Source organism: Culex pipiens, chromosome 1 (genome assembly GCF_016801865.2).
Source record: "Culex pipiens pallens isolate TS chromosome 1, TS_CPP_V2, whole genome shotgun sequence".
Classification (NCBI taxonomy): Eukaryota; Metazoa; Arthropoda; class Insecta; order Diptera; family Culicidae; genus Culex; species Culex pipiens.
In genome coordinates, this window is record NC_068937.1 from 47547473 (window position 1) to 47568820 (window position 21348).

Here is a 21348-nt window from a genome sequence, read left to right on the forward strand (position 1 = left end):
AATACATTCAGTAAAAATAGCAACATGTTTAACAAATCTACTTTATTACTCATTTCTTTCTAAAGGGTTCACAAACCTTAAATATTTCTGGCTCATCGGCAAGGTCTGATAAAAAAAAACCTATTCAACGATAGTTCGCATGGATGATTCAGGCAATATTTCTATCACAATATCTGAAATTCGGCCTCCAAAAAGTGTATAAATAACCCTTCAGTGCTGATAGCTTCTGATAGGGTTGTCAGAGCTTCAATGTATTGAACTCATTGGAAAGGTCTTTTCAAAACCATGATAGGTTTTCTTGCAAAAACCACCCTTTTTACAATCTTCCGGACATTCGCCAAAATCGTTTTTTTAGCATAACTTTTGAAGTACTTAACTAAACTTGCTGATTTTAAATAGAGACCTATGGGACCCCAAGACGGATCGAATGAGACTAATACGGTCAAAATCCGTTCATCCAGTCCGGAGATAATCGAGTGACATTTTTTTGTCCACCCACCTACACACATCCACACAGACATTTGCTCAGAACATGATTCTGAGTCGATATGTATACGTGAAGGTAGGTCTACGAGATCAAACTAATAAGTTCATTTTTCGATTGATTTTATAGCCTTTCCTCAGTAAGGTGAGGAAGGCAAAAACGATTTGGCTGTAGTTTGAAATATTATAAAAAGGGTGGTTTTTGTTAGAAAAGAAAGGTATTTGAAAGACCTTTCCAATGCGTTCAAAAGATTGAAGATCTGACTACCCCATCCAAAGTTAACTTGAAACTTTGAAAAATATTTGCAACGGCCTTAGTGCTTTTAATACACTTTTTTGAGGCCGGATCTCAGATATTTTCATAATAATAAGTGTTATTTTTACACTTTTTTGAGGCTGTGTAGTGTATTAACTTTATGAATGCGAGGAACCACCCTACAGGCAGACGTGCATCCGCTCTAACTCCTCTTTTAGAAGAACTTGTTTGGCATTTCGCGTAGATGACTCCCAGCATGATATGCCAGTGATTAGAGTACACTAATTAAGCTAATCTTTAAAGCTCCCGAAGACCCTGGGAGGCTATATTATACACGAAGTGAGATATAGGGTAAGAACCGTTAAGTGCACTCAAAGAGCTTTTAAGAAGTTCTTCTTGAGAGCTTATGAGAACAGTCACATAAAATACACCTAAAATCGTTTTTTTCCAATGAACCAATGTTTTCTACACATTATTCAAGCTAAAAACAATACGATTTTAACTGGCACAAGCATAACATTACTTTAAACGTAAATGCCAACTAGAACAAACTGAGTGCCGTTAAGAAGAGCTCTAAGTGCCGATGCATGTCTGCCTACAGGTGGATTAAGTAACTTTTTTTTATTTACAAAGGTCACATAATTTTCTGGGGAGAGATCGAAGTAGCCATGCGCAAGTTCGGACGTGAAATTTGTGCGGTGCCGAAAATTTGACGTTTTTCTTCGGTTTAGAGTTAATTTTCATTGGTAAATTCCAAGAAAGTTTTTGATGAGTTTTTTCGGATTTGTTTGTGATGTAAGTGAATCTACATGCTGAAGGCAACAGTGAAACTCTGCGTGATTTTTTTGTGTGGCGTAACGGAAAGGATTTCCGTTTGGTTCCAGCCGTTCCGGCAAGGCCAGAAGCTGTGCACAACCCGGATGTCTGGATTCGATGTCCCAGGATTCGATGATGTTCTTGTGAAGCAACAGCATCGTATTCGATGTATATTCGGTTTGTCGAATTCTTTGAAGAAGCTTGGTGAAATCTTTCTAATCTAATCTAATCTAATCGAATACAAGCGCAGCCAGTCCGAAGAAAGCATCCTGGAAGAACATGTGGTTAGATTACGCCCCAAGTCCTTTCTTGTCAATATTAATGATTGCATTACATCCGAGCAACCCCGAACATGTATTACAAAAATTAAAGCGGCCAGGCCTACTGCGTTGCATTAACCGCAGAGACAAATTCTGAGAACGGATCACATTTCACAGAATCAACAGGGGAGGAAGGATGCGTGGACATACCGTACCAAACGCTCCGAATGAGTTGTGGTTGGGTGTGTAAGTGTAAATTTGGCAAGTAATTATTTTTTTAGGAGGGAGAAGAGGGAGGAGGGGGTGGAATTGGGTTTATGGATATAGAAGCTGGGGTGGGGTAGGAAGGATATTTCATTTGATGAATAGAATATAATATAAATTATCTAGCAAAAAAACAGTATGGAAAGACTTCACCAAGGTTCTTCAAAGAATTCGACAAACCGAATATACATCGAATACGATGCTGTTGCTTCACAAGAACATCATCGAATCCAGACATCCGGGTTGTGCACAGCTTCTGGCCTTGCCGGAACGGCTGGAACCAAACGGAAATCCTTTCCGTTACGCCACACAAAAAAAAAATCACGCAGAGTTTCACTGTTGCCTTCAGCATGTAGATTCACTTACATCACAAACAAATCCGAAAAAACTCATCAAAAACTTTCTTGGAATTTACCAATGAAAATTAACTCTAAACCGAAGAAAAGAAGCTTGGTGAAATCTTTCCATACTGTTTTTTTGCTAGATAATTTATATTATATTCTATTTATCAAATGAAATATCCTTCCTACCCCACCCCAGCTTCTATATCCATAATCCCAATTCCACCCCCTCCTCCCTCTTTTCCCTCCTAAAAAAAATAATTACTTGCCAAATTTACACTTACACACCCAACCACAACTCATTCGGAGCGTTTGGTACGGTATGTCCACGCATCCTTCCTCCCCTGTTGATTCTGTGAAATGTGATCCGTTCTCAGAATTTGTCTCTGCGGTTAATGCAACGCAGTAGGCCTGGCCGCTTTAATTTTTGTAATACATGTTCGGGGTTGCTCGGATGTAATGCAATCATTAATATTGACAAGAAAGGACTTGGGGCGTAATCTAACCACATGTTCTTCCAGGATGCTTTCTTCGGACTGGCTGCGCTTGTATTCGATTAGATTAGATTAGATTAGAAAGGTCACATAATTTTCTGGCTGTCTAGTGTAAAAAATGCAAGAAATTAATGGACAACGTGAAACATCCGGTATCGATAAATTAAAAGTGAAAGTGTGTGCGTGCAACATGGAGTTAAATTTTTCAAAGTGCCATGGGAACCTTCACAGCAACTGCACAGAAAGTTTAACTCCATGTTGCACACACTCTCACTTTTAATTTCTCGATAGACATCGGTTGAAAGTGAGTTGATTTTTGATGTGTGTTATAATAACGTATTTATTTATATTTGAAAAAGATAGAAATGACTTGTTAGACGAATGTTTAAACAATAAGTGATGATAAATTAATCCTGCTGGGGGGTCTTTTCGAAGAAAGCCAAGATTTTCGTCAAATTTCCGAACTTCAATTCACATTAGTCAAAAGATGAATAAAACTTGCTGGTTGCGGCTAGCGGGCAGACAAGGGCCAGCCCTTCCCGGTGTTCGATCCGCTTGCATCACTTTAGTTAAAGAAAACTGGATGGATGTTGTTTCGGGCCAGCTTTCGCTTGCACAACGGGCACTGCTTCCGGACTTTGATCTCTTGGCTGATGCAATCATTACTAAAACAAAATAGTTCCTAATTAGTGTTTGAAATTTAAAGATTTCCAATGTTTCGTTTTACCAAAACAAGTGTCCACAAATGGTGGACGCGGCTGGCTTCTTCAGAATGGAATCGAAACAAATCGGACAGGAGATGGCAATGACCGGTTCGCCCACTGCCCCTTGCGACAGATTCAATACTTCTCCCGGGCCCTCTTTGGACCGCTTAACCGCCGGTGGTCCATCCCGGTATTCATTAATCACAGGAGCAGCCAGCTGTGGCGCTTCCGGTGGCGGCGGTTCGATGACCGTATCGTCCAGCGTAATCGAGTCCAAAATTGGGGCCGAGTTGGCAATCCGGCGGATAAGGTTTCGCTGAACACGCGGCGAACACAGATCGACGACCGGAACCGCAGGCCCCGGCACTAAGACACAGTCCTCGGAAATGGTGCGTTGAATGGACGAAACAGAACTGACACCGGACTGGTCCAAGTTGGACGACAAATTCAACGAGTTGAAGGAACTGTCCGTACTGATAGAGCTGTTTCCGAAAATGTTCAATCCGTTGCCGTCGAAAGAATCGTCGTTGGACGAAAAAATCGAGCTAAGCGACGAGTCGCTGGCAGTGCTGTGATTGTGGCTGCTGCTGCTGGTGTTAGCGGATCCGGAACTGCCGCTTCCGGATGTTGACCCGTGAGCCGAAAGGAAAGCTTCCGCCCGTTGGATCAGTTCCATCATGCTTTCTTCGACGACTTCTTCGAAACTTGTGTCCGTTGAAGAATCCATTGTGGCACGGGAAACGAGCACTTAATCGATTTAAAGTTTAGAAATTTTAATTAAATTTTAAAAGTTTCCGAGCAAAAACCACACAACAATCGTTTCGGCGACCGCACACTTTGTTTTTGTGAACAACAGTACACGTTAAAGAAACTCAGCATGAAATTGCAAATTATCAATAAAAGCGATTTTTGTTCTCAACGCAATTTTAAGTACGCTCCATACATAAATGATTTGTTTTGTATGGAAATTTTCCACGCACACAAAAAAAAATAATACTGTAATGACAAAAGTAACTTAATCTTGAAACTCGTCTTGAAATAAAATAAAATGTGTTCAGAATTTACTGCATTAAAAGTTTTTTTCTTGTTTTGAAAATGAAAACTTTTACTGCTACAGTGAGTAAGTAGTGGTTCACGACGACAATCAAAACCGAACGCGGCCGTAGTAGAGACCCTCTCAGGGCTCTCTAAGCCGCAGCCAGAACTTGCCCAGTTAACTCAATCCGAATTCTGAAACGGAATCTGATTAGAATCGTATACAAATTCCGTTTCAAACGCAACAACCGGTTCCGTGTTCGAACCGGTTGTTGCGTTTGAAACGGAATTTGTATACGATTCTAATTAGATTCCGTTTCAGAATTCTGATTGATTTGACTGGGTGGACGCGGAAACCTTCGGAGCGGGTAGACGAAATTGAAGTTGAAGCAGCTTTTTGAACAAGTACGATAAAGTTAATTTTAACGGTGAGGAGAAGGAAGCGGCATAATCGGAGGTCAGCGCGGATGTTGCACTCGGTGCCGGCGGTTTAGGGATTGCCACAAAAGGCGAAAACTCAATAGGCGAGATCTCGAAAGGCGAAAATTCAAAAGGCGAAAAAGTAGACCCACCACGCTAGGCGAAATAGCACAAAAGGCGAAATGGCTCAAATGGCGAAAAAGTATTATTTGATTAGGATTCTTTCTTTCTCTCAGACAATGAAGTACAAAGTGTAAACAAACAATCCATCCTGCTCGTTCGTGGATGGATTGTTTGTTTACACATCTACACTGAAATAAAAAAAACCCAATTACTGAATAAGGAAAGGAGCCAAAATTCCTAGAGTTTAGGAATACGGTACTTTTTTTTTATTAAGTTTAGAGTATTTTTAAGTATTTTTTTTATAAGCTATTGTCTTTCATAGGTTTATTATGTTTATAATCGGATTGATAATTGGATGTCGACATTTAAAAAAGCTCTAGACTTTGTATTTGACCTTTTACGTGGTTTGGTTGATCTGTAGTTTTATAAGGCTTTCTAGTCAGAAATTTACCAATACATTCAAAGTATGTTTACATGACAGCTGGACGTTTGTTTGCATCAGGTTTCCTATCTCTTTCTAGCAAAAATTTTTTGTCAGACGACTTCTAGCTGGTTTTTTTTTGACTGACTGCCCGATATGTCAGCCCTGGGACGGGACGGCTGGATAGAGTCTTCTTTTTGAGTGTTTACGTTTGTATTCTTCTTCTGTTTTTTTGCAAGAAAATTCGTGTTCGAAAACAAATATCAAGCAATCTGTGATTCAGATAGCTTGACAATTCAAATTTTCTTGATGATGTTTTTCAACTCAGTGCTCAAGCATGCGGATGACTTTTTCTTTGGTTGAAATGTTGTTTAGTTTTTCCTCGCAGATTTTTTTTTTATTTGGCTGTTAAAATTTGCGGTTGGACGTGGGTGGAGAATCCTGAGTTTATGTTCCATCGTTTTACGGTGGATCCGTTCATAAGGAGCTGCCTGATTCAAATTACTTGAAATGGTTGGCAAATCAAAGATGAGTCAAAAAATGATCACTTCTTCTATTTTTATTGTGTTTTTTATAAGAAAGATTTTTTATTTTCATTTGGATGTGAAAAATGCAATACGATTTAAATGCGTTTTCTTACTTCAATCTAAATAAAATCCTAAAAAGCCTGCAAGTCATTAAATGGGAGGGGAGATTTTTTCTTAGATCTGCTCCTGTCGTTGTCCCGTTACGCAAAGGAAGTAAATAAACCTTTCCCAGTTCCCCAAAGAGGAGCACGTCGAATTCAACGGCAATTTTTACTCAACTTTAAAGATATTTAATATTCCACAGGTCGCACGCCCTAAGGTGTCAGAATCGAAAGAAATGGCTGGCAAAAATTCAAATTTGTACCAATTCATTCACTTCAAAGAGCAAAAAAGTTTGTTTTTCAATTTGTGGCAATGTGTTGAAATAAAAAAGTGCGAAGAAATCAAATAGGCTAAACTGTGGCCATTATTTTTGTTTGCTTTTTAAATCCAGTTCTACGGTGTTGTTTCTTCACGCCACATTTTGATTTCATAGGAAGCACAGGTTTAATATTGTTCAATCTAGATGACATTTCTATATAACGCGCAAAAAAATAACAATAGTTTTAAATGGGCAAAAGAATAGTCAGTTCATGAAATGCATTGTTTTTTAAAATGAAAATGCTGATAAGTCAACATTCGGTGTACGATAGAAATAAATGCCTTTCAATTGAAAATATTTTAATTAATCTATTCATGCAATTTACAATTATTTGTGAAATTGATTTATATATTTTTAATTTTTTTCAATTCAAATTACAATACTTCTCATTTTCTCCTCATAAGAAAGGACTGGTTTAGGTTGACAGAAGCGGCCATGTTGAAAGTGGTTTAGGTTTTTTTCTCTTTGTTTATCCCATCCCAGGTCAAACTAAACCACTTTCAACATGGCCGCTTCCGTCAACCTAAACCAGTCCTTTCTTATGAGGAGAAAATGAGAAGTATTGTAATTTGAATTGAAAAAAATTAAAAATATATAAATCAATTTCACAAATAATTGTAAATTGCATGAATAGATTAATTAAAATATTTTCAATTGAAAGGCATTTATTTCTATCGTACACCGAATGTTGACTTATCAGCATTTTCATTTTAAAAAACAATGCATTTCATGAACTGACTATTCTTTTGTCCATTTAAAACTATTGTTATTTTTTTGCGCGTTATATAGAAATGTCATCTAGATTGAACAATATTAAACCTGTGCTTCCTATGAAATCAAAATGTGGCGTGAAGAAACAACACCGTAGAACTGGATTTAAAAAGCAAACAAAAATAATGGCCACAGTTTAGCCTATTTGATTTCTTCGCACTTTTTTATTTCAACACATTGCCACAAATTGAAAAACAAACTTTTTTGCTCTTTGAAGTGAATGAATTGGTACAAATTTGAATTTTTGCCAGCCATTTCTTTCGATTCTGACACCTTAGGGCGTGCGACCTGTGGAATGTTAAATATCTTTAAAGTTGAGTAAAAATTGCCGTTGAATTCGACGTGCTCCTCTTTGGGGAACTGGGAAAGGTTTATTTACTTCCTTTGCGTAACGGGACAACGACAGGAGCAGATCTAAGAAAAAATCTCCCCTCCCATTTAATGACTTGCAGGCTTTTTAGGATTTTATTTAGATTGAAGTAAGAAAACGCATTTAAATCGTATTGCATTTTTCACATCCAAATGAAAATAAAAAATCTTTCTTATAAAAAACACAATAAAAATAGAAGAAGTGATCATTTTTTGACTCATCTTTGATTTGCCAACCATTTCAAGTAATTTGAATCAGGCAGCTCCTTATGAACGGATCCACCGTAAAACGATGGAACATAAACTCAGGATTCTCCACCCACGTCCAACCGCAAATTTTAACAGCCAAATAAAAAAAAAATCTGCGAGGAAAAACTAAACAACATTTCAACCAAAGAAAAAGTCATCCGCATGCTTGAGCACTGAGTTGAAAAACATCATCAAGAAAATTTGAATTGTCAAGCTATCTGAATCACAGATTGCTTGATATTTGTTTTCGAACACAAATTTTCTTGCAAAAAAACAGAAGAAGAATACAAACGTAAACACTCAAAAAGAAGACTCTATCCAGCCGTCCCGTCCCAGAGTTTGACAATAGGTTTTTTTCTCTTTGTTTATCCCATCCCAGTGTCAGCCAACATACTTCGCAGGGCTGTGACAGCTACAGCTCAATCTTTGTTCACGCAGAAAAATAAGGCATATTTGAATCAACAAAACGTTTTGTTTCAACGCAAAATCGGCGTTGATTATATTCAACAAAAATTGTGTTGATTCAAACCTCGTACAGGCTGATTCTACAAAACATTTTTCTGCGTGTTTGCATCAGGACACTGTGACGAGGAGTTCGTCATTTTTGAGTTAAATTATATTTTTTTCACTGGGACTAGAAAGCCTTATTGTGTAATGTTTATGCATTTCTAATTCTGAATCTTTATCATTCAGGTATTCGCGATTAAAAGCTCAAAAATTCCGACAGATGGCGCAAAGCATCGAAGAATGACGATTCAAATTTTCGCTGTTCGGTTACATAGGAATGCAAACTTAAAATTGAATTTACAGCTCTTAGAACAACTTTTGAGAAAAAATTCAAGTAGTAGGAGTGTAAACTTTTTGCCCTCTATAAATTAACGCAATAAAAAAAAATTGAAAAAAAAAATAATTTTGAAAAAATAATATTGTTTGAAATGATAGAGCATCAAAAGTTAACAAAGTATCAGCTCGAATTTTTGCTCAAAAGTTGTTTTGAACGCTGGAATTTAACAAAACAGAATTCGCATACATAACCTCAAAGGGCGGAAATTTCAATCGACATTCTTCGCTCTGTTCTGCTACTCAACACTAGGTGTCGCATGTCGTTTGGCTCTTGAACGGCAATGGGCAACGAACACACGACCTCTGGAAGTCTAGTAAGCCGCTAGTTGAAACCCCTACGGTCAGGATTTCGAGTAAGCACTTTGCTCTTTGAAGGGAATCTGACTTTGGTGTGCCGAATAGTAATCTAGAGGCTTCGTTTTGGTCTAAAAAATTGTTGACAAATCTGTAATAACTGATTTGAAAAAAGAACGGGAATATTTGAGGAAATGCTTTTAAAAAAATACATTTGGCGAAAAAATACCCAAAGTACGCGCCAGGTGGCCGTGTGCACCGAGGCCGCGGCCGAAGTGCACACGGCCACCTGGCGCGTACTTTGGGTATTTTTTCGCCAAATGTGCTTTTCGCCTTATGTGGTTTTCGCCTTTTGAAACATTTCGCCTAATGAATTTTCGCCTTTTGTGATTTCGCCTTTCGAGTCTTCGCCAAACGTAGGAGACTCGCGGTTTACGACTATCAGCAGTAGTGTGGTTCAAGGCTCCTTGGAAATGCAAAAATGTCAGCAAAACCACTGCATTGTTGATAAAAACATTGTTCTATGTCCACAGAAGCTCCCCTGAAATTTTCAGCCAATGTGGTTCAGGTTTCATCAAAGCTCTATGGCATTTAAGTTTGTGTGAGATTTTCAATGTTTTCAAAATCAAATCAAATTATTCGCTCTACAGCATTGCCTTGACGTTCTCGATTGCGAGATTCCTACTCTAAACTAGGTGTCCGAAGGCTTCATTGTTGAGGCAATTGCAAACCTCTTTTTACACCTAAGCTTCCATCAACCCCGGGATTCGCACTGACGACCTTTGGATTGTTAGTCCAACTGCCTACCAGCGACTCCATCGAGGCAATGTTTTACTATGGGGAAAAACGTGGAAAAAACCTTTTTGTTATTTGTTACCGCAAAAAAAAAACACAATTCCAATCAAATAAGCTAAAACCTCCGATTTATAGAGATTATAGGCTGGTATGCAGATCTTAAAAACGCAAAACTCCATATAAAAAACGCCCAAGAAACGGTCAAGGAAAGGGTCACGAAAGTGACGTGTGACGTTTCTTCGCGCGTTGCTTGTTTGTAATATGTTTTGATGAAAAAATCAAAGAATTTGAATTTTACTGAAAGTTACAATAATTTTATATTCGTTAGAATTATAGAAAATCCCGGTGAATCTCACAATGCAGAATCTTGAAATTAAAACTACGGATTTTGTTTTTTGGTCGAAACGGGGCAAAATATAGAAGTTGTCTTCATTGCTGTTGGCCCACGTGTCGCCAACTATTGCTAGTACCAACCAGCAACCTTTGGATTGTGAGTTCACTGCACTGTCCGATTAATCCACCCTGGCGAGACCGAAATGAAATAAACCGAAGTTAAAATAAACTTGACTATAAACATACAAATATATATTTTCTCATACTGAAAATTTCAATAATAATCTGATATTTGACAATACAAAATTAATAATTTAAAAATATGGAAAAACAAATATTTCATAAATTTCAAATAACAAAAAAAAAATATGAAGGAAATTTTTAACCATTTTTAAAATCATTATTTTGGAAATAAAAAAAAATATGCAGGATTGAAAAAAATTAAGTCGATATTTAAGAATTTATAATCTCAATAGCTCAAAAAATCTGAAATATGGAAATTCGAAAACAGATATTTACGAAAAACCCTAAATTCTGACATTCAAAAACTTAATTTTTTTAATATTAAAAAAACTCAAAACTCCTGAATAAAAAATGTGGAGTTCAGTAATTTCAAAATTTAAGAATTTAAGAACAAAAATAAAAAAAATCCTAACTTCCTAATTTCCAACTTGCCTAATTTCCGGTTCGGTTCTAGCAGGATTTTGGCAGAACCAGCTCTGCTATTATCGAGAAATTAAATGTGAGAGTATGAGCGTGCAACATGGAGTTAAACTTTTCAAAGTGCCATGGTAATCTTCACAGCAACTTCACAGAAAGTTTAACTCCATGTTGCACACACTCTCACACTTGCTCTCACATTTAATTTTTCGATATATCGTGACTGGGGGAAATTCTTCCGAAGTTCGGTTGAAACAATCTGATTGTGTAGTGATACTGTGCGTAACATTTACTCAAACTTGGTTGGCATACCGTTTTTGACGATCTGGCCCCACTGCCAGAGTGCAACTGTCAAACAGTCAAACAAACAAAAAAAATATAGTTTGAAGTTTGTTTACACTCGAGATTTCACGGTTCGAGCCAAACTTCGAACTGCGGCCCCCAAAATGACCGAGGAAAGCCTGCTGCAGGACTGCCTCACCTGTCGGCGCAAGACGGAAACTTTCCTCCGAATTCGGAACGACATCGCCGATGACGAAGATACCGTCGAGTCCGTCCTCGCGAAGCACTTTTGGTTTGAGGTGAGATTAAAATGTAATTTTTGTTTACGTTTTTTGACTAATGGGAATCTCCGCCGCAGGCCATCCAGTACCGCGACCGGGTGCTGTGCACCAGCTGCTGGGAAAAGATCGACGAGTTTCACAAGTTTTACTGCGAGGTCGAGGAGCGATGGGGACTGCACGTGGAGGTCAAAACAGAACAGCTGGAGGAGGAGGGCGTTGCTTTTGATGTAGTTAAGGCTGAACGGTTGGAGTCGGATGGGGGAAGTTTTGGGGAGGATTCGGACGGAGATTTTGAGCCGGGTGAAGCGAAGATGGAACTTCCGGATGATTTTTCTGAGGATTCGGAAGAGGAGTCTACGACCCCAATAGCTAAGAGGAAACGGTCCGCGCGGGACGAAGGAACGGGTTCAGTGCGTAAAACAAGCTACGTCCGGTCGCACAAGCGAGCTAACCGGGAACGGAACGACCTGATTGCGAAATACGTCCAGCTTCAGTGTGACATTTGCAGCGAACGGTTCGCGACATTTTCCCGGCTGCTTCTACACTACAAACGGTCCCACGAAACGCAAGGGTACGTGACCTGCTGCGAGAAACCGTTCCACAAGCGGTCCGTACTTGTCGAACATCTCCGGAAGGTGCACGAATTTGTCGCCGGTGGCGATGACGAGTCTCAGTTCCGGTGTGAACTTTGCGAGCCGGTGAGGAACTTCAAGGACGAAGAGGGACTTCAGCTGCACAACGTGGTGTGTCACACGGCGGAGGGGGAGCGGATCTACAAGTGCGACCAGTGCGAGAAGGCGTTCGACAGCGAGTGGGCCCTGAGTGGACACAAGTACTGGCACCAGAACATTGAGAGCTTGAACATTTGCTGCGAAAAGTGCAATAAATAGTAAGTAAGATCGATTGGTTTGGATCTAATCCTAATTAGGGCTTTATTTTCATTCCAGTTTCAATTCCGCCCGCACGCTCAACACTCACATGCGTGCCTTCCACCCGGAAGGCACCACCACAACATCCGGAACATCCTTCTCGACGACGATGTCCACCGACGCCATCACTATGGCCGAACCAACACTCCCAGATCAGCTCATTGCCGGAGCTGCTCCGGAAGATTCCTTCAAAGCCCCAAGCCAATCGGCGCGAGCCACCTCAGCCACCCGGAAGGCGCCCAAATCCGCCGAAGAGCTGGCCCAAGAGGACGACCTGATTCGGCAGTTTTGCACGCTGCTCTGCGAAAGCTGTGACTTCGTTGCGGACAGCTTCTACGCCCTCGAGCGGCACTACAAGACGGAACACGACCAGCGCGGGTACGCCATCTGCTGTGGGCGAAAGTTTTGCAAGAAACGCCGCCTGTACGAGCACTGCCAACGGCACGTCAATCCGGACGCGTTCCGATGCGAAGTGTGCAACAAGTCGTTCACCGAGAGCGACGGGCTGGAGAAGCACAACAAGTGGGTCCACACGCCGGACTCGGAGAAGCCGTTCAAGTGTGAGATCTGCGACGCGGCGTTCTACAAGGACTATCTGCTGCGAAACCACATGAAGTACCACATCTCGATGGAGCAGAAGATTTTCAACTGCAAGGATTGCGACAAGTCGTGAGTATTGTAATATGATTTATCAAATAACGCATGTGATAATTGCACTCGATCGAAACGTTTCGATCGTAGTTTGTCAAATCGTGATTTCGTGCTTGCCATTTCATTAGGGCACATAACTTTTTTAGACAAGAGTGTGTCCCTTTCACACCTTATGTAAACTGTCATTTGAGTGAAAGGGATACACGATTGTTTACAAAAGTTATGTGCCCTTTTGAAATGTTGGGCTCCATTTGTCGAAAGTAGATTGAGATTATTTGAAAGTAATTTCTCGATCTACCAAAATCTCAAAATGTGTTCGAAGCTGTTTTTTGAAAAAAAAAAAAAATGAAAATCTTAATTTCTGTGAATTTAAAATTATTTTTTTTATTTATCAACATTTTAAAAACAGGAAAATTCAAAATTCCCAGATCCATGGTTTTTTTTTCTCAGCACTAATCTAGCACTAATCTAGAAAAGTTCTCAAAATCACTGAGTTGCAAATTTAATATTGTGGAGCAGAACTGCTAAATTAAGAAAAATCCTAATTGAATTTGAATATTAAAATTGTTTATTCCTAATATCAAAAATCCTGATAGAAATTTACTTCAAAGATATTGAATTCTTGATTTTTTTTAGTCTAAGGTTTTTAAAATATTAAAGTAAAGAATTATCAACTCAAAGCCATAAAGAAATCACGAAATTCCAAAAAAATATAGTTTTTTTTATTGAAAATTGAAAAATTTAATCAATTGAAAAATAAAAAAAACATCTTTTTTTTTAGAAATTCATTATTCTTAAATACTTAAATTTAAATATGATAATAATAATATGATATTAAAAAAAATAAATGTTAAAATTATCAAATTTCAAAAATCTGAAATTTTGACGCCTCTGTGCTTTATTGTACTAAGCTTGCTGGGATTTTTATCTGGTTAGTATCGATATGAAAATTCCAAAATTAAAAATTATAAAATACAAAAAAAACTGAAAATACTAAATTTCTATTTTTCTTAACTTCAAGAAATTCAATTCTTAAATTTCAAATTTATAAAATTTTAAATTCAAAAATTCGAAAATTTAACAACTTTCTAAATTTGATAAATTTTAAGATCAAGCATTTTTGAGTTCAAATATATAAAAAAAAAATCAAAACTTCAGTTTGATAAATTCTAGCTTTCTTTAATTCAAAAATACCACAATTAATTCAATTTTAGGTTAAATTATTTAAAATTTCAAAAATTCCCAAAAATGTATTCTCTAAAAAAATATTTTTATATGCAAATTTTTTTAAGTTTTTAGATTTTGAAATAATAAAATTCAATTCAGTAATTTCAAAACTTAGTAAGGGCATGTGCAAACTTATTTCAAAGTTCTAAAATTCTTTAATTTGAAAATGCTGAAGTTCTAAAATTGTAAACTTTAATTACTCATAAATAATAACAGAATAGATTCTTGAATTTAAAAACATTAAAATTCAAAAAAAAACCTCTTAATTTTTTGATTCTGAGATTAAAAATTCTAAAATCCTAAAATTCAGAATATTCAGAAATTCGGAAATCTCAATATGTTAGTGTTCTATTTTTTTAATTGAAAGACAATTTTGAGATTCCGAAAATAAAATTTAAAATTCTAAGATTGACAATTCTCAAATTTCAACATTGGTAATTTTAAACAGTCTAAATTTCGATGTCTCTTTTATGCTAACTAGATAGGAATCCCAGCAAGCTTAGTACAAGAGAGCACAGAGGCATCGATTTTTTTTTAATTTCAGGAATTTTTAAATTAATCATCCAAATTTCTAAAAAATCCAATTAATTTAAAAAAAAAATTCTTGAGTTCAATTCAATAATTTCAAAATCAAAGATTGAATAAATCCAAATTTCCAAAAATTTCAATATTTAAATCACAGAAATCTAAAATTACAAAAAAAATCCATTTCGTAAATGATTTTACTTTTTTGAATATCAAATTCCTAAGTTTTTAGATTAATATAAAAAGTTCGTTTTTCATTAGTTAAAAAAAATTTAAGATTTGACGAAAACAAAAAAAAATTTTGCTACACTAAACATCTAAAATTTTCAAAAATTCAAACGATTTTAAAATCAACCTAAACATGCTAAAAAAGATTTTGAACGCAGGGAATGCATTTTAAATCAAAATCATCTGATTGCACTTAAATTCCCATGAAAATTTTGAAGTTTTTTGATTTTTTTTTTTAAATCTCTCACTCGGTGAGACTTCACTACGACAAACGCAAACGTACCGAGTTAACCACCTTGGCTCATACGCTGGGTTCATTGCCGACGAGCCGACGCTTGTCTTGGTGCGCTGGTACGACGAACCAAAATTCTAACACACCAATAGGCTCGTACTAGCTAGAAAACCAAACCCGCGATGTGCGTTGTCACTGGCGCATGGACGCTCACCAGAAATTCGTTTGCTCAGAGATCGATCAGAGAATGAGCAAGAAAAAAAAGAAAGACAACAGAATAGAGTTATCTAAGCCCGCTCTCACGCACACTAGCACGCCATTTGTTTTGCTGGACGGTACAAAATTTAACCTCACTTTTTTTTCGTGTACGTACACGCAATACATGCGCACGTAAATAACTCTATGAGCATCAGAACGGATAGCTGCTTGAGTCGTGTTCAGGGTTGCCAGGTTGCCAGATAAATCTGGGAATGCCAGATTTTTCAAGTGTCAGCCAGAATAAAGATTCATCCTTCTCAGTGCCAGATATTGACAGATTTTGCCATATTTTTTACTTTATGCCCATTTTGTTCACGTTTTTATTGAAATATATGATTTTAATTGAAAATCAAAAATATTAGAATGTGTATTTCTTAAATAAAAAGTATATTCTGCCTTTTTAGGCCTTAAAAACTGTTAAAACATCTGAATTATACAAACTTTTATTTATATCCTCCCCCATCTTCACCATTGAGATTTGTTAGATTTTCGTCTGCCAGATTTTGGTCGTGTTTGCGTTCACTGAAGCTTAGCATAGATAATCATGATAGGCGATATGAACGACCAATCACAAAAAGGGGGTAATCTAGTATCAAAACTCTAAACGCGCTAGCATTACTCGCATCCAGCGATGGAATAATCATCATCAAAAGAAAACCATTGGACGTTCATCAAGAGAAAAAATCCAAAGGGAGCATGACTCTCCTCTCTCGCGCATGAAAGATCGGTAAAAGAAATCTAAAAATATCATCATCTTGATTATTCGGCGGAACATCTTATTCACTACTACACTTGCAGGTGTAACGTCACAAGTCGAAAAATGACCTGTCACATTTTGTAGATGAGCAATGTGTGTAAACAAAGTGAAATACATATTGTTAAGTGGTGCTGACAAGGAAATTCACAAAAAATCATCAGCAGATTGATTTTCTTGAAGAATTTCGGGAGCGATTTTCTTTTGTGTGATTTGCCTCCTCTCTCTTTTGCGGGTGAAGAAAGTTCGCTAGGGAAATTGATTTATTTGCGATTATTCCATCCCTGCTCGCATCTGCATGTCAAGCTCAACTTGACAACTTGTCGACGAGGCGTCGGAAATCGATCGTCCATGATTTTTTGCAGATTTTTTGAATGAATATTTCTCGAGAAACGATTGGTTACGAAGCTTGATTAGAGTCGGGAAACATAATCTTCAAAAATATTCAAAATCATGAGTTCCTTCTTTTTGATTTGTTCACTGCTCAACTCAAATTGGAGTTCAGCTACCCATGATTAGTCATATCGGAGTGGATTATTGCCTGTTACATTATCAAATGCATTTCAAATGCAATTCAAATCATCACTGTCATTTAGGCCGCCATCTTTGATTTGAGTACTCGGATAATCCAGTCTGCTCTGTGATATAAATTTTGAGCGAAACTTGTCAATGGGAGATCGGAACTTTACTATCGATAAAATCTCGATCGTGAGTCGAGAAATTACGATCAAAATTTTTCGAGGCGATAATCACAACGAACTGAAAGCTAAATATTGTATACCGTAAATTTTGGACGTAAAGTGTGCCAATTGCTATGGGAAACATACCGCCAATTGGAACACCACAAAACTCAACACTTCCCCCTTCCCTTCTTCCACAGCTTCGGCACGGCGGTCCTGCTGCGGGCGCACCAGCAAAACATCCACGGCGCCGCGTCCAGCTGGGTTTGCGACATCTGCGCCAAGGGGTTCGTGCACAAATCCCAGCTCGAAACGCACCGCCTCTCGCACTCCGAGGAGGGCGCGGCCAGCCTGAAAAAGCAGTGCGAACGGTGCAAAAAGTGGCTCAAAAACAAGGACACGTACACGAACCACCTGAAGCGGTGCCTCGCCGGAGGTCCGGTTACGTGTGACATTTGCGGCAAGGAGGCGGTCAACGAGCTGGCACTGGCCTCGCACAAGCGATTCAACCACGAGGACAAACCGGCGTTCGCGTGCAGCTACTGTGGGAAGCAATTTAAGCGGCTGCTGCGGCTCAAGGAACACGAAGCGAATCATCGCGGCGAGTTGCTCTACTCGTGTCCGTACTGTCCGCGGCAGTGCAACTCCAGCTCGAACATGTACACCCACAAGAAGGTGGCCCACCCGGAGCTGTGGGCTGCCAAGGTGGCGGACAGGTACTACAAGCGATGAGGCGCAGGTAAGGAGATTTGCTTGATTTTATTCAATATTATGCTCGTGATAATTGTAAAGATCAAAAGTATTTTTGACTAGCTAAGACAAACCGAAAGTCCAACAAAATGGTACGCTTCTGCACTATATACAAATGACGCAAGTTACTAAAAAACGACTTAATATACTTCATTCTGAAGAACCACTTTCTGAACCGTTTTTTAAAATTTCTAGATTTGTTTTTGAAAAGGTCCTATAAGCTATTGTGTTTCACATGTTTATAGGACCATTTAAAAAAAAAAAAAAAATAACTTTAGGTTACGGAATGGCCAAAAACGTGTTAAATTGTCGGAAAGTACGCCGGTGGATAAGTTCGTCGAATTGATTTTTATAAATATTTGTCTTCATTCTGATCTTTCAGTCGAATAATTTCATGCGTCATGTTGACGTCCATGCGTAACGTCAATGTTAGCAGAGTGAAAGAGCCAAATTCCACAAAATTCTGAAATTTTAAAATTCCTGATATTAAAATTTTAAGATTCTAAAATTATAATATACTCAAATTAAGAAGGCTGGTACAAATATTTTGTATTTTTCAAATCAGCCCAAAAAACCAGAGGGCAAAAAAAAATCAGCATTCTTAAGCATTTAATTACTTAATTTCTGTAATTCTTAAATTCCTCAATTATAAAACTCTAAGATTCTTAAATTCTTAAATTATCAAACTCTAATTTCAAAATTCTAAAAATTGTTCCAAAAATCCACAAGTTTAAATTTTTTAAATTCTCATATTTTTTTAATTTTTAATATGAAACAATAATTTTTTTTAATTCTAATAAATTTAAATTGTACGATTTTATAATTTTTTGCAATTAAAAAATGTTTGAATTCTAAGAATCCATAATTTAAGAGTTTTAAAATTTCAAAATTGCATAATTTTATTATTCATAAATTCCAAAATATAAAAATAACTGACTAGAATTTCATTTTTGTTCAAAGCGGAGCTTTTCGCACCTCAGTACCCAAGTAACATTTTTAAACCAACTAGCCAGCAACACCTAATTTTTTAAGGTTTTATGGTAACATCTTGATTGCTTAATAGTTTTATTTTGGCATTCACCGCAACCAATAAGCAAGAGCTAATTAATAGGCTCTAACAGGGTTTTATGCCTCGGATATAAAACCTTATGACAATAAAAGCTAAATGGCTTTAAATAAGGTTTTATGAAAGTTTTAAGCGAATCTACTAAAAACGAGAATAAAGCCCTATGTAAATTTTTATGTTCAACGGAAAAAACACGATTAAAAACCATTCCTAATCACTTTATTTTAATGCAAATTTTTTTTTTGACAAGGCAACATTTTTTCGATGGATCAACTATGGTCCCGTTGGAACGAGCTGTCAAGTAGGACCTTTTCTGTCAAGAAGGGCCGTGAAGTTAATTTTTCAAAATTGTATTAAAAATCCATTTTAAATCCTTTGCGGATCTACTGGAATTCTGACGAACAAATGGTCGTCTCTTTTTCAATTCACGAATTGTAAAATATCAACTGTTATTATTATTTTTTTTTTTAAGAAGCCAGACAGGTTTTAAAAGAAACGTTTTTTTTTTGGTTAATAATTAAAATGTCGGGGATTTGAGATAAGAGTAGCTTTCGGAAAGGTTGCTTTAAATCTTGTATTCAATTCAAGTTAGGTAGTTATCCGCAAATGAATATTTGGACTTATATGAATAATTGAACATTTTGGACTTATGAATAACACACAACTGTGCATTTATTCTAGAGTCAGATCCATACAGCGTCAGTGTTTATTTGGTCGAAGTGTACTAATTCATTGGCAGATCTGGTTCTAGTTGTAATGTACGACAAGACTACTGACGGACGTGACAGGACGAGGCCCAGTTTAGAGGTTTCGACATCAACGATGTGCGGCTGGATCACCCTCCCAAAAAAAAAAAAAAAAAAAGAAGATTTGTAGGGTTTATTCTCCCTAATGAGTTCGTTCCTTAGAAATTAGGAGAAAAATGATACTGCCGCCACCTTTGTTTAATATTTGCAGGTACCCAGCCTCATCAGCGGAGCTGGTCAAAGGATGACCAGGTCAAATTCGTTACTGACCAATTCCGACATCAACTGGCGAAGGTGATCTAGGACATCTGACGGCGGATGCGGGGTCGTCCTCTCAAAAGCTAAGTAACAAATCAGTAAAGTAATCGTATTACAGGCCTGCCTATTATGATCATGTTGAATACGATTAACTACAACACTAACCATTTAAACTTTCAGCAAACAAGACTTATGACGGACGTGACAAGACGAGGGCCTGTTAAGCTTTTAAACATTGTTTTCTGTTGTTTTCTTTGCTTCTGATAATTAATTACTTTCGTTGATTGATTGTAAACCTCAACATATAAATTCATTTTGATAACCTTGCGTTTGTTGGGATGGTTTAATAATCGGTTAGTAAAGGTCCATTTGTGCGTGGATAGTGTACTCCGTTCGCTAGGGTTCCTTGGAATCAGTTCTGTGGGGTTTAACAGTCTCGACAGTTTAAACCTATAGCGCTGATTTTGGGAAGCTCGTGCGAACGGGGTTTTTAATGAACATTGGGGGCGGCGATTGAGCACGAAGTTTCGATTTAGCTTATTTACATCATTACACGATTACATACTCTCACAAACACAATCTCATTTTAACCTACCCAATCATGTCCTCAATCCCCGCTCCCATGGAGTGCGAGCGATCCGCATGTGATTGACACGACCATTACCGTTCCTTTACACAACCGGACTTGGACTGACTTGATCCTGGCTATCCCACCTCAATCCGCAAAAAAAAAAAAAAAAAAGAAAAAAAAAAATTAAATCCTTTGCGGTCGTGCAAAGGATCTTTGTACTAAAAAAAAGCTTTATCGTTGTGAACAATAATATCACAAATTTAAGCTTTATTTTAGGGCCCAATTAGCAGTACAAAAATATGGCGCTAAACGCGTGTTCTGATTGAATGTGATTGACCGCCATCTTGTTGAATAAATAGAGAAGTGAGAAATTTTATTTAAATTTAACGAAAACACTCATTTATGCTGAATTTCTGATATAATTAACATAGCGATAAATGTTTAAAAAAAATCCAAAGAATTGCAATAAAATATTTTTAACATTAAAAACTATGATTACAAAATAATATTTTTGACGAAGAACTTCGTCTTAGGGCTCTATACAGGGTAGCAATCCAAAATTTCGCGAAGCGAAATGAAACGCTTTGGTTTCACCTTCCCCTCTCGGCAAAATTCCCCTCTTCTTAGCGCACGCTGGTTGGTTGAACAAACGTTTCCCAATCAGTCAATCGAGAGACGTGAGGTTGATGTATCTAAAATCACCCCCACTCTACCTCATAATTTTCGGATCGTCGACGCATCAAGACATGCCAGCCGGCATGAGCGGGAGTTGAATATTGGAACTGGCAACCACCTGGAGTGGCCGGAGGCCCCGGGGATGTTCCGATAAAGGGACATTTGGCGGAACCATAAGAGTTGGGGCAATATGGGTATCAAACTTTAGGGATTTTGATACTGGACATGAAATTTGACATTTTGGCAGTAGTGGCCACCACCTGGAGTGGCCGGAGGCCCCGGGGATGTTCCGATAAGGGGACATTTGCGGAACCATAAGATTTGGGGCAATATGGGTATCAAGCTCTAGGGTTTGT

At 37.7% G+C, this 21348-nt stretch overlaps 2 protein-coding genes across 2 annotated transcripts; one reads left to right on the forward strand and one right to left on the reverse strand.

Moving 5' to 3' along the window:
• Window positions 1-3214: 3214 nt before the first annotated feature.
• On the reverse strand, window positions 3215-4479 carry LOC120426589 (uncharacterized). Its single transcript, XM_039591380.2, has 2 exons — window positions 3642-4479; window positions 3215-3579 (listed from the first exon to the last, which is right to left on the reverse strand). The coding sequence occupies exons 1-2, from the start codon at window positions 4343-4345 to the stop codon at window positions 3480-3482; spliced, it is 804 nt and encodes a 267-aa protein (XP_039447314.1). The 5' UTR covers window positions 4346-4479; the 3' UTR covers window positions 3215-3479.
• A 6747-nt stretch (window positions 4480-11226) lies between these two features.
• Window positions 11227-17717, forward strand: LOC120426597 (zinc finger protein 91-like). Its single transcript, XM_039591388.2, has 4 exons — window positions 11227-11460; window positions 11520-12331; window positions 12390-13040; window positions 17127-17717. Exons 1-4 carry the CDS (start codon window positions 11326-11328, stop codon window positions 17656-17658), a joined length of 2130 nt encoding a protein of 709 aa, XP_039447322.1. The 5' UTR covers window positions 11227-11325; the 3' UTR covers window positions 17659-17717.
• Window positions 17718-21348: the final 3631 nt, after the last annotated feature.